This window comes from Melanerpes formicivorus, unplaced genomic scaffold, assembly GCF_026170545.1.
Source record: "Melanerpes formicivorus ecotype bairdi unplaced genomic scaffold, bMelFor1.0.p_v2 SCAF_70, whole genome shotgun sequence".
Classification (NCBI taxonomy): Eukaryota; Metazoa; Chordata; class Aves; order Piciformes; family Picidae; genus Melanerpes; species Melanerpes formicivorus.
The window spans coordinates 536,186-550,489 of NW_027142422.1; the positions used below are offsets into that span (position 1 = coordinate 536,186).

Below are 14,304 nucleotides of genomic sequence, written 5' to 3' on the forward strand. Positions count from 1 at the left end.
CTCACTCCTGTCCTGCTTGCTGAATTACTTTCCCTGCAACATCTCCATTAAGATAATGCACAATCAAATCTATGCCTCACACTGCAGTACCTAACAGGGGACAGTTACAACATCTTGCAGAACAAGGAATGAATAGCAGCTCTTTAGTGGGAGCTCATGATTAAACAATGAGTGTTATAAGCCTAGCATAAGTATTTTTATAGTGGATTTTATGAAGCCATAAAGGCCATAATCATTGTTTAATTTCATTAAAATGGGGAGGAAGGCTTCCAAATGGATAAAACATTGGCACACCATTTGGAACATTAATTGAGCGAGGTCTTCTGGGAGCAGTAAAACTAAAGCCTCAATTTGTACAGGCTGAGTCTTTTGTGCCCTGAGTCTCCATACTCTGGTACCCCCAGTTCCATCCTTTATCCTCCCCAGGCAAAGGAGACAAGTGCCTGGTTCTTTGGCCAGCCAGCTGTTGCCTTACACGATGAATAAGAGCTGAGTTCTGCAGAAGTGGAGCATTTGTTCTGGGGGGGTTCCTACTGTTCAGCTGCCAACTTTTGTGAAGACTTTAGGAACTGCTAGCTTAAATGTCTACTCTTAGAAATGCCATTGGAATATGCCAGCTGACTGGGAAGTTGTGGGGAAACAAGAGAAGTGGATCAGAGACTGATGGACAGGACTATGCAGCAGTTAAACTGTGATGTTTGGATAAGCTGACAGGTTTAATGCATAGGTCTTAATATTCCCACCAAATAGTAGGGATTGGAAGGGACCTCTGGAAGTCCAATCTAATCAATTAAACCATGGCACATTCTCATTAGCATAAGGAATTTAAAGAAGTGAACAAAATGGTTAATTTGAGTTACATTCAGTATTGCAAAGACTACAACTAGTAGAGAAAGGTTAGTGGAGAAAGATGGTGAAGGGCAGTCCTACCCTGACTGCATCTGATTTATCCTGCTCTCTGCCTGCTGCAGCCACAGCCTTTTGCTGAGTCCAACACATATTTTCAAATATATTGATCAATACCAATAATAGTGGCAGGTTCTCCACTGCAAGGCATTGCTGTTGGCACAGGGCTATTTGAAAGGTACTTTCATAGAATCACAGAATCAATAAGGTTGGAAAAGACCTCAGAGATCATCAAGTCCAACCTGTCACCCAAAACCTCATGACTAACTAAATCATAGCTTCAAGTGCCACATCCAATCCCCTCTTGAACACCTCCAGGGATGGTGACTCCACCACCTCCCTGGGCAGCACATTCCAATGGCCAATTACTCTTTCTGGGAAGAACTTCCCCTGGCACAGCTTGAGACTGTGTCCTCTTGTTCTGGTGCTGGTTGCCTGGGAGAAGAGACCAACCCCCACCTGGCTACAACCTCCCTTTGTTTTTCCCTCTCCTCACCCCTAGCTATTTCATGGCCATTGGAATGTGCTGCCCAGGGAGGTGGTGGAGTCACCAACACTGGAGGTGTTTAGGAAGAGACTGGATGAGGCACTCGGTGCCATGGTTTAGTTGATTAGATGGTGTTGGGTGATAGGTTGGACTCAATGATCTCAAAGGTCTTTTCCAACCTGGTTTGTTTATTCCATTCCATTCCATTCCATTCCATTCCATTCCATTCCATTCCATTCCATTCCATTCCATTCCATTCCATTCCTTTATAGGACAAGTCCTTCAAGACTATGTCAGAAAGAGAAATACTTAATACCAAAAGGGCAAACTGAACTGGATGGGGCCAGGGGAAGTGGGGAATGGGGTGTGGGGATTAGTGTCACAAGAAGAGACTACAGGCTGAGAATCCTCATTCTGCTGGGCCCAATACAGGCAACTAAAGGTTGGATGTGAAAACACACACAAGGTACATTGTATTCTCACCACTTTCTGACACAAAATACAATCCATTTCATATGAAGGAGTAGCAAGGCCATTTCTGGAACTGAAGCTGTCTGGAGTAGCTCTGGCTACTACTGGGAGCAGTTTTAACTTGCCGCTGAAGTGATTCATGTTGTGAAGCTTTCACAGCATCTCTGAATTCCTAGAGATCAATGACGTGGGGAGAGACAGCCAATGCTCAGTGTGCTGGGCTTGATAGGGTTTTGTTAGGGGGTTTTGTTTATTGAGAGGGTTTTGTTTGGGTTCTTTTTGGGTTTGGTTTGCTTTTCAAGTTAGGTTTTATACCGTGATGATGGCCTGTCTATTCTAGGAAGTAGATTATGATCATATAGTATTGGCAGTTCAGTCTAAACCTTACTTCAGCCAAGAATAAGCACTTTTGTAGGAGTCACAGATGTCTCTCCACTTCTTTTACAGCATTAGACAGAATATCTGATTTTGATTTCAGGAGCAAATAACAAGGTGCAGACTTCTGGATGGCTCTCCTGGCTAGAAAGAACATGCCTAACCACTGAACTGGAAGAAGGTAAGACAGCAATGCAACTGCAGCTGCTGGACTGGAAGAAGGTGAGACAGCAATGCAACTGCAGCTGCTGGACTGGAAGAAGGTGAGACAGCAATGCAACTGCAGCTGCTGGACTGGAAGAAGGTGAGACAGCAATGCAACTGCAGCTGCTGGACTGGAAGGAGGTGAGACAGCAATGCAACTGCAGCTGCTGGACTGGAAGAAGGTAAGACAGCAATGCAACTGCAGCTGCTGGACTGGAAGGAGGTGAGACAGCAATGCAACTGCAGCTGCTGAAATGGAAGAAGGTGAGACAGCAATGCAACTGCAGCTGCTGAAATGGAAGAAGGTAAGACAGCAGTACAATTGCTGCTGCTCAATCAGTGCCTTTGGGATGACCTAGGATGTTAACCAGCAAAAATTGGGATGATAGATCAAAAGCAGGCTAATGTGCCTCTGGAAAAGAGGGATTGACTGATCCCAAACTAAGCCACAGAAGGTGCTCAGTATTAATCCAGCAACAGAAGGTGGTCATATTGTGTCTGTGTTGCATATTCCTAAAGCATTAATCCCTATGGATCCAGCCAAACCCTTGCTGCTGTAAAAAATGATTTGCCAAGAAGTGTTACACAAATAGAACTTCAAGTTATGAACAGGCACTGAACATAATGACGACAACCTGAGTTTCAAAGGTGAGAAACTATTCAACAAGCATCAGGTTGCCTGTATGCCATCTTCCAAATGACAAAGTGTCCTGGGCATTGTTTGCATTACACTCTGAATCATTTCCATTCCCTCTGAACAGTCAGCACCGGAATCCCTCTGAGGCATCACACCGAGTGCAGCAGGTGAAACAGCCGTAAGCAAGCCCGCAAGTTCAGAATGAGTTCTTACCTTATTCATGTCAAATGTATGAAATACTTGCTCAACATAGTTGTTAGCTTCTGGAGTCAGTCCGTGTAGATCCAGGACATGTTTAAATTCATGCAGGCAAAGCTGTCCAGACGGGCACTCCTTCATAAACTTCGTGTACCAGTGGTGGATTTCCATGGCGTTGATGTCGTCTGCGGATCCAGCAGCCCCCATGGCATCGAACATACCAACTTAACCTTTTTCAGCATTTATTCATCCAAGGGTTCATTCTTGCTCCCCAGCAATGATCACTCAAACACCAACTCTGCCTCTAAGAGGCACTTTAAACCTCTTACAGGTCACTACCAATATAGACTAAGTAAATATAGCACCCTAGTGAGATTACTGGCGCCCAGTTTGAGCGCATCATGGTTTTATCAGCTGATTACTGTCTCCATGCACAGTCAGGTTCCAGAGCCTCAGCAGCCTTTCTCAGAGCCACAGAATTGTTTTGGTTAGATAAAACCTCCAAGATCATCAAGCCAACCATTTACCTAACACCATTTACCTAACCATTTACCTAACCATGGCCATTAATCTGTGCCCCAAAGCATCATGGCCACACATTTCTTGAACACCTCCCGGGACTGTAACTACACCACCTCCCTGGGCAGCCTGTTCCAAAGCCTCTCCACTCTGACAGGAAACAAATATTTTCCTGGCACAATTTCAAGCACACAATAGTAGAGAGAAGAGACCAGTTTAGGGCCCCCCCAGTTCAAGAGAGACAGGGATCTACTTGAGGCCTCAAGTCCAATGGAGGGCTACAAGGAAGATTAAGGGACTGGAGCACATGCCCTGTGAGGAGAGGCTGAGAGACCTGGGGCTGTTTAGTGTGGAGAAGACAAGACTGAGAGAGGATCAAATAAATGTATAAATATATGAGGGCTATCAAGAAGGAATGGACAGCCTCTTCTCACCTGTGCTCTGTGATAGGACAAGAGGCAATGGATGTAGACTACAGCATAGGAAGTTCCACCTCATCATGGGGAAGAACTTCTTTACTGTATGGGTCACAGAGCACTGGAACAGGCTGCCCAGAGAGGCTGTGGAGTCTCCTTCTCTGGAGATTTTCCAGACCCATCTGAATGCATTCCTGTGCAACCTGCACTAGGGGTGTTGGACTCAAAGATCTCCAGGGCTCCCTTCCAATCCCTAACACCCTGTGATCTTGCATTGACATGTGTGATGCCAAAGCTATCTAAACTGGATGAATGTTGGACAAGCAATTACTTGGAGAGTAGCTTCTAAATCTTTGTTTTCATAATTCACAAGGTTTTAAGCTTCAGGCCCCTTTGAACATTTGGGTTCCTTTAGTGCAGCTTCCCTGGAACTGTTTTTTTTACTTTTATGACTTTTATGGTCCAAATCACAGCATCATGGAATGGTAGGCACTGGAAGGGACTTCTAGAGATCATCCAGTCCAACCCCCCCAGCCAGGAAAGGTTCACCTAGAGAAGGTTGCACAGGATGGTGTCCAGGTGGGCTTGGAATGTAACCATAAATGGAGGTTACACAACCTCTCTGGGCAGCCTGTTCAAGTGCCCCACAACCTTCAAAGTAAACAAGATCCTCCTCATGTTTAGATGGAACTTTTGTGCCCATTACCCCTTGTCCTGCCATGGGCACCACTGGAAAAAAGACAGGTCCCATCCTCCTGACATCCACTCTTGAAGCATTGATCAGCATTGATGAGATCCCTCCCATCCCACTCTGCTCTTTTCCAGACTGAAAACCCCAAGTCCCTCATCCCTTCCTCATAAAAGAGATGTTCCAGTCCCCTAACCATCTTGGCAGTTGTGAAGCTGATCAGCACAAGTGGTTTACAGGCTAAAAGTAATCACTAGTTAAAAAAACATGTATAATAAAAAGAGAGAGTTTCCTAGAGGGAAGCTCCTTAAGCTTGCTGATTGAACTCATTCGAGTGGCCACAGCTGATGGGAGCAGAGAGGATGACTGAGGGGTACCCATTCCCTGGGCACAGGCTGCTAGCGATTGCCAGAAGCAGGAGAGTGTCTCAGAAGTATTTTTGACCTGGCTAGACAAGTATGGCTATTTTTATCTACCAGACTTGATGCAAAGACTGATTAATTGGCTTATCTTTATCCAGCTGGGGCCAGGCTGAATAAATAAACTGGGGGGAGGGGGAAAATTGATATTTGGAGGGTCCTCTCTTGGATGGATGTCTGAGTGAGACACAGACAAACCCAGCTTACTTCTAATTTGCACATTCACCATGAAAACCAGGCATGGAAATGACTGTTTCCCATACAGTTTCTATTTACATCTTCTCACCTTTTAATTTCCACCCCCCTACACACACTGGCTTAGTGCTTCCTCATGAGGACCTCTTCCCTTTTCATTTGCCCATCTTGGTGTCCTTGCATGTGAAAAAATGCAACTCAATATGCAGTAATAAACCTGAAAATTAGTGGTTTCTTAGTGTGTTATGTCCTGGATCTCTTTGAAGTGACAAAACCTGTGCAGGAAGCTGTCTGCTACCAATGGCATCATGCATCCAGGGGCAAAGCAAGTTTCTACTGAAATCCACTAATGAAAGAGCAGAAATCAGGCTGCAAAATCCACTACAAAAAGAGCAAAAATCAGAGAGAGGTGAGATAGCCTGTACTGAGAAGATGATCAGGTGGCAATGGACCTACAATTCTTCCTCATATGTTGTTATGGTTGTTGTTATGGTTATCTGTCCAGAGAAGGGTAACAAAGCTGGGGAGGGGTCTGGAGCACAGCCCTGTGAGGAGAGGCTGAGGGAGCTGGGGTTGCTTAGCCTGGAGAAGAGGAGGCTCAGGGGAGACCTCATTGCTCTCTACAACTACCTGAAGGGAGGTTGTGCCAGGTGGGGGTTGGTCTCTTCTCCCAGGCAAGCAGCACCAGAACAAGAGGACACAGTCTCAAGCTGCACCAGGGGAGGTTCAGGTTGGATGTTAGGAAGAAGTTCTATACAGAAAGAGTGATTTGCCATTGGAATGGGCTGCCCAGGGAGGTGGTGGAGTCGCCGTCATTGAAGGTGTTCAGGAGGAGACTTGATGGGGTGCTTGGTGCCATGGGTTAGCTGATTGGGTGGGTTGGATTGGTTGATGGGTTGGACAGGATGATCTTGAAGGTCTCTTCCAACCTGGTTTGGTTTATTCTAATAAAGGTTATTCTGTGCCAGGGGAGGTTTAGGCTGGAGGTGAGGAGAAAGTTCTTCCCAGAGAGAGTTGTTAGCCATTGGAATGTGCTGCCCAGGGAGGTGGTGGAGTCACCATCCCTGAAGGTGTTCAAAAAGAGATTGGATGTGTCACTTGTAGCCATGGTTTATACGTCCTGAGGTGTTGGGTGACAGGTTGGACTTGATTATCTCTAAGGTCTTTTCCAACCTTACTGATTCTATGATTCTATTCCATGATTCTATGAATATTTGGGGGATTTTTTTTGTAGGTGGTGAGTTGTTTTTTCCCCTCACTAAGCATTGAGGAAGAATATTCCTCAGTGTTTCAGCCTGAGCCACTGATGTTAGGTAATTCACTCTTCACTAAGAAATTACACTCCCCGAGTAGGAAGGCACAACCTTGCTGCTTCTATGAGATGAATGAACGTGCTTAGTTAGCACATGCAATTAAAATAGAGGCAGAGGAAATCTGGGAGAGTTTAGAAAGTTAAAGATCACTGCTGCCAGACAAGTTTTCTGATGTATAACAGATTTCTGGGGGCTTTTTGTGTGTGTGTGTGTTTTTAAAGCATTTCACTCGTGGAATACATCAGCACATCAGCATTCACTGTTAAAACACTTGAACTGGGAGCGCTGAGAAATTGGATTCAGACTTGCAATTAAAACTTGAAAATAAACCAAGGGGCTGTGTGTGGGGGATGAGGACGTGTTTGGGGTTCTAAAGCTGTTTGAAGGTTTAATTTCATGGAAAGATTTCCTCTGATTTCACAAGGGGACGTTTTTGGAAAGTCTCTGATCGGTTCCAAAGCTTCACAGAGGATACAATATCCACTGAATTGGTACAAAATCCCAGGAAGACAGGAAAACAACATCTCACTCCTTAAACATCCCTTGATCAGTATGCAACAGCAAGCAGGAAGGTTTTACCAAGTTCTTTGAAATAGCAGACAAAAAAAAAGGAGAAAAATATTTCAGGGGCTCCATTTACTTCACTAAACCAGACCTCAGCCTTGAAGAGCACCTCGCAGTGAGGTATGGGAACTGTTCCTGAGAGCAAATGCTGTTTGCATGACCCTGGAAAACTGATAGAATAGAGTATAGAGTGGGATGGGATGGGATGGGATGGAATGGAATGGAATGGAATGGAATGGAATGGAATGGAATGGAATGGAATGGAATGGAATGGAATGGAATGGAATGGAATGGAATGGAATGGAATGGAATGGAATAGAATAGAATAGAATAGAAGAATAGAATCGAATAGAACCAGTCCAGTCCAGACCAGGTTGGAAAAGACATTTGAGATCATCAAGCCAACCTATCACCCAACACCATCTAATCAACCAAACCATGGCACCAAGCACCCCATCCAGTCTCTTCCTAAACACCTCCAGTCATGGTGACTCCACCACCTCCCTGCAACAAACCTCAGAGAAAGAGGGAGAGGGAATAGAGTGAAACTTCAGGAGGGTAGATTTAGACTTGATATTAGAAAGCAATTCTTTACAGTGAGGGTGGTGAGACACTGCAACAGGTTGTCCAGGGAGGAAGAAGTTCTTCACAGAAGGAGTGATTGCCCATTGGAATGTGCTGCCCAGGGAGGTGGTGGAGTCACCATCACTAGAGGTGTTTAAGAGGAGACTGGATGGGGTCCTTGGTGCCATGGTTTAGTTGATTAGATGGAGTTGGATGATAGGTTGGACTCAATGATCTCAAAGGTCTCTTCCAACCTGGTTAATTCCATTCCATTCCATTCCATTCCATTCCATTCCATTCCATTCCATTCCATTCCATTCCATTCCATTCCATTCCATTCCATTCCATTCCATTCCATTCCATTCCATTCCATCCCATCCCATCCCATCCCATCATTATAGGGTCATAGAACCATAGAATTATTTTGTTTGGAAAAGGCCTCTAAGATCATTGAGTCCAACCATCGACCTAACACCACGATGGTCATTAAACCATGTCCCAAAGTGCCATGTCCACATATTTCACGCACACCTTGTGTTCAGCATCCTTATTTTTATTCTTACTTCAGCTAAGAATGATGAAAAGCTATTTTCAAACTTCATTAGCATATTTATTTGTTTGTTTGATTAATTATCAGGAAAGCAGAGGTGAAGGAAGAGACACAGCATCTGCCAAAAGTGCAGGTATTCAGTTTATGCAATTTCCTGACCCAAAGCTTTCCTCCTTCGCCCAAGGACAAACTGCTTGCAGCTTCACTTTTAATTCAGTTCACCCTCCCTAAGAAGGAACAGTCTTTCACTCCCTGAAAAAGCCCAGTCCTGAACCACCCGCAGGGAGCTGGGCTATTACTGGCTTCAGAGGGAGATGTAAGAGGCAGTAAGAGATGAAAATCCTCATGTCACCCTGCTAAATCCACCATTGCACTATGGTGGTGTGACAGGAAAAGAGCCAAACACCTGCCACTTCCATCCTGCTAAGGGCTGAAACAAGATTAGAGTTATGCAATGCTGCAGAGTGGGAATTCAGCCTGTGCAGGGAGGAATCTCTCCTTTCTCTTCCTTCCTTCAGCAGGATTCACTCCTCATGAAGCTGAGCAGTGTGGCCTCAACATCAACAAATAACATGAAGAAAGCAAGTACCAGATGATCCAACAAGAGGGAATGGCCTGAAGTGGTGCCAGGGGAGGTTGGAGATTAGGGAAATTTTATGTCCTGCAAGCGTTGTCAGGCATTGGAACAGGCTGCCCAGGGAGGTGGTGGAGGGTGTGCTGGGTAGTTTGTGCAGTGGTTACATTACTGCATAAGGCTCCAAAGCACAGGCTGAAATTGGATTCATTTGAGATTGCTCAGGTATTCACCATAGATTCATAGAATAGTTTGTGATGGAAGGACCTTGAAGACCATCTGGTTCCATCCCCCTGCCATGGTCAGGGACACTTCCCACTAGAGCACGTTGCTCAAGGCCTCATCCAACCTAGCCTTGAACACCTCCAGGGAGGGGGCATCCACAACTTCCCTGGGCAACTTGTTCCAATGCCTCCCTACCCTTGCTGTAAGTAATTTCTTCCTCATATCCAGTCTAAATCTAAATCTAAATTCTAACTCTTCAGTCTCATCTTGAATCAAATATGTCACTTAGAATAAAGCTAAATTCTCTATGTGTTCATCTGCCTAACTCTTGATAAAAACATGGATGTGGCTGAGAAGAATAGAATAGAATAGAATAGAATAGAATAGAATAGAATAGAATAGAATAGAATAGAATAGAATAGAATAGAATAAACCAGGTTGGAAGAGACCTTCAAGATCATCGCGTCCAACCTATCACCCAACACCACCCAATCAACTAACCCATGTAACCAAGCACCCTGTCAAGTCTCCTCCTGAACACCTCCAGTGACGGCGACTCCACCACCTCCCCAGGCAGCCCATTCCAATGGGCAATCACTCTCTCTGTGTAAAACTTCCTCCTGACCTCCAGCCTGAACTTCCCCTGGCGCAGCCTGAGACTGTGTCCTCTTGTTCTGGTGCTGGCTGCCTGGGAGAAGAGACCAACCTCTGCCTGTTTACAACCTCCCTTCAGGTAGTTGTAGAGAGCAATAAGGTCACCCCTGAGTCTCCTCCTCTCTAGGCTAAGCAGCCCCAGCTCCCTCAGCCTCTCCTCACAGGGCTGTGTTCCAAGCCCCTCACTAACTTCGTTGCCCTTCTCTGGACTCGCTCCAGCAAGTCAACATCCTTCCTAAACTGAGGGGCCCAGAACTGGACACAGTACTCGAGGTGTGGCCTAACCAGTGCAGTGTACAGGGGCAGAATGACCTCCCTGCTCCTGCTGGCCACACTGTTCTTAATGCAGGCCAGGATGCCATTGGCCCTCTTGGCTGCCTGGGCACACTGCAGGCTCATGTTCATCCTACCATCAACCAGCACCCCCAGGTCCCTCTCTGCCTGGCTGCTCTCCAGCCACTCTGACCCCAGCCTGTAGCACTGCATGGGGTTGTTGTGGCCAATGTGCAGAACCCGGCACTTGGATGCGTTAAATCTCATGCCGTTGGACTCTGCCCATCTGTCCAGCCTGTCGAGGCCTCTCTGCAGAGCCTCTCTACCCTCTAGCAGATCAACTCCTGCCCCCAGCTTGGTGTCATCAGCAAATTTACTGATGATAGACTCAATGCCCTCATCCAGATCATCAATAAAGATGTTAAAGAGGATGGGGCCCAGCACTGATCCCTGGGGGACTCCGCTACTGACTGGCTGCCAGCTGGATGTGACACCATTCACCACCACTCTCTGGGTTCGGCCATCCAGCCAGTTCCTAACCCAGAGAGTCAGATGCTGTTGGTTCATCAGGTGCAATTGCATCTTACTTTACCTTTGCTTTTATTTTCATCAGAAAGAACACCATGAGTTCAAAATGGCAGAGCGGATCTGTAAAGACTCCCTCGCTAGCTGCTTCCCCTTGCCATCTGGTACAGTATCTGCCCAGCTAATCATGGTTATGAAATGGATTATGAAACTGTCTTAATCTAGAACCACGATTTGTTTCTCACTTTTACTCTTCACAGTCCCTCCCCCATCTCCTGGGGGCTGGGGGTGGGTGGAGGTGTGAGCAAGTGGCTGGTGGGCACCCAGTTGCTGGCCACAACGTAGAGCAAAGGAATATGTAGGCATACACAAAGCATTTTATTGTGTTTGGTGGGAAAGATTAAGCTTTTTGGAAGCTCTTCATGCAAGCTAATTGACTGAAACATGTCAATGTGCTGACAGTTGCGAAATGATATAAGCAGATTTGCAGACCTTTAAGAGAAGTGGTTGACCCAAAAGAGGTTGCCCAGGTAGGTTCGTGATGCCCCCTCCCTGGAGGTGATCAAGGCCACATTGGATGAAGCCTTGAGCAACCTGGTCCAGTGAAGGGTGTCCTTGCCCATGGTTGGGGGGGGTGGATCTAGGTGGTCTTTAAAATCCTTTCCAACCCAAACCATTCTGTGTGTCTATGCACATGGTTAAGAGCTCAAAGCTGACAAACACACCGCAGCAGCAGGCCAGCTCCGTCACTCGTCCTGCCCTTCTACATGCAAAGTCCCGAAGGAAGCAGCAGAAGCAAGCCTGGTTTTGCAGGTAAAGTGCTCAGCTGGATTCAGGCTGTCTAGCAGAGGGGGAAACCAAATGACCTGTTTGACCAGAGGTACAGAAGACTCAGACTAGCCTACAATTTCCTGCCATTTATAGCGAGCTTCAACTGCCCTCTTTTATTGTCTGCTGAAAAGTGAGTGGGTAAATGCACACTTGCTCTGGGATATTAAGCTTTCCCTTAGAGTGTTTGTTGAGCACTCTTAGATATTTTGGAAGAACAGGGATTTGTCCCAGCGGTAGTAGCAGGCCCTTGTCACAGACAATACAGGAGCCACCATCTGAGAGGAGCAGAGGCTTTCTCACAGAGTGATTGGCACTGATTGGCACTTGCATCCATGTGCCCTGGCACTTACCAGTACAGATGCCCTGGAAAGAGAGGTTTCCCCATGAGAACAGTTAGACATTGGAATCATCTCCCAAGGGAAGCAGTGGATTCCCCTACATCAAACAGTTTGAAGGCTCAGCTTGACAGGGTGTTGGACCATTTCAACTCTACTATTACCTAGAAAGGTTGGACCAGATGATCTTTGAAGTCCCTTCCAACCTGGCATTCTGTGATTCTGTAGTATTCTGTGATGATTCTATGAGGTATGAAGTGTCCATGTACAGCACTGTAACTTATTTTGTGGTAAAAATAGAATCATAGAATGGTTTGGGTTGGAGATGACATCTAAAGGTCATCTAGTCCAACCCTCCCTGCAGTAGACAACCTCATCTAGATCAGATCTCATCTAGATCAGATTGCCAAGTTGATTATGACCTGTGATCAAATCAAACCATCCCCACAAGTTAATCACAGGTCTATATGTCTGATATAGGTGCCATGGGAAGTCAAGAATTATTAGGTCACAAAAGGAGACAAGCAAGCTTCTATCTTGAGGGGGAAAAAAATCAACAACCATGACAACCCAAGTCCTCTAAAATGAAAGATGCCAAGAAATTAAGTCAAGGAGCTCCTAAAATGCAGGATGTTTCTAATGGATCAGAAGGGGACAGAAGAAGGAACAGTATTAAGTGATCTTCTTCATTGCAAGTCAGTCTGAACAAGCCTTAGCTGTGCCATTTCCCTGCAGTGTGTTGACACAGCTAATAACAGCAAAGACCAACAGATGATTAAAGGCACGAGGGGAGGAAGCAATGTCATGCTTTCCAAGGAAGAAAGGATCAAGACAGATGTAACTTACTCCAGCTCTTAGCGGCACAGCCCTACAAATAGCAAGCAGTGCTGAAGCTATTATTGTCACCATTCAGGCATGGTGATAAGTGCCAGAAATAATGAACTACCTCTCTGAGCACAGAAAAACGAGGCAAAGCATGGCATAATGTATGACCAGGAGCCACTTCAGCTGGCTCTGAAATGGGGATAGTATGTGTTCTGCAAACTGCCCATCAATCCTATCCCACATTATTCCTCCTGACAGATTAAATGGCTGATCTCCAGTGCAAGCAAAACTGCTTGATATCCAGCAACTTGTGATGACACGAGCCAGTCTTCATAAATGCAGACCCTGAGCTAGTAGGAGTGAAAATTACTACTACCAACTTACTTTATTCTGCCAAAATACTGGAGTTTGCATGGCTTGAAAGAAAAAGAAATATGAGAAAGCTTGCAGACAGGTAGCTAAAGGGGGAAAAAAAGTGTGTGTGTGGGAGGTTAAGGTGAACAAAAGCAGATTGAAAACTGCCAGGTTTAGGGTAACAGAAACTGCTAAGGGAATTTTCTAGCACAGAATAGCAGGGGGGTCATGGATGTCTCTTCCTTGGAGGTGTTCAGGGCCAGGTTGGATGAGGCCTTGAGGAAGCTGGTCTAGTGCAAGGTGTCCCTGCCATGGCAGGAGGGTTGGAATTGGATGATCTTCAAGGTCCCCTCCAACCCAAACCATTCTATGAATCTATGGATTTATAATCAAAAAGCAATTAAGGGTCTGTCTGGTAGTGGTCAACTGACCTGTTCACCAGCAACCTGAGACTAGAATGTCAACTCTGGTCATTGTGCTGGTAGCTGTTCACCAGCAATCTGAGACTAGAATGTCAACTCTGATCACCATGGGTAAGTTGCAGTGTGAGATATGTGTGTATGTGTTAACCAATTGAGACAGTGCTCTAAAGGCTAAAAATCCTCACAGAGTCAGAAAAGTTAAGCATTGCAGTGGATAGCACACCTGAAGAGAATCAGGCAGTGACTGGGAAGAGTTCTAACCATTGTAGTGAGTTTATAGCTCTTCATCATTAATAGGGCAACCAGAATTGTATCTAAGCAGTAATTAAAGACGGATTAGGACTGCTAATTCCTAATGCAAGCCTGCCAGCTACCCATGCTGCTCTAATAGAAACTCCTCCTTCGTTTGAACTTGTCTCTCTTTCTCCACCCAAGGTGTCACAAATGAGTGCAGGTTTCTTGTGTTCAATTAAAGATGACTTTAGGAATATTTTTGCAGGCTTTGTATGCTGAAAGGCTCATTCTCTGCTGCAGTGAAGTGCTGGAGCAAATGCATGAGAATAACCTATTAATACCTTCTAAGCTTTGCCTAATTTATCTTCTGCTCATGCTTTACCTTCTTGTTTCTGGGGGGGTTCACAGTTCACACCATTTTCAGGAAATTACTTTTCCTATATTCTTTATAACTTTACACATTAGCCTCTGGCAATCAAATTTCCATTTCTGGAAGGCAATATATATTAGATGAGTTCACCCCTTACATACATTGTCAGTTGGACA

At 45.5% G+C, this 14,304-nt stretch overlaps 1 protein-coding gene across 1 annotated transcript in view; it reads right to left on the bottom strand.

The window, feature by feature from the left end:
* The window catches only part of GUCA1C (guanylate cyclase activator 1C), a 28,266-nt gene extending 24,644 nt beyond the window's left edge, over positions 1–3,622 (bottom strand). Inside the window, exon 1 of the mRNA XM_068163069.1 lies at positions 3,294–3,622. Coding sequence (XP_068019170.1) covers positions 3,294–3,497 — 204 coding nt within the window. The 5' untranslated portion in view covers positions 3,498–3,622. The remainder of the gene's footprint in view (positions 1–3,293) is intronic.
* Between the last annotated feature and the right edge of the window lie 10,682 nt (positions 3,623–14,304).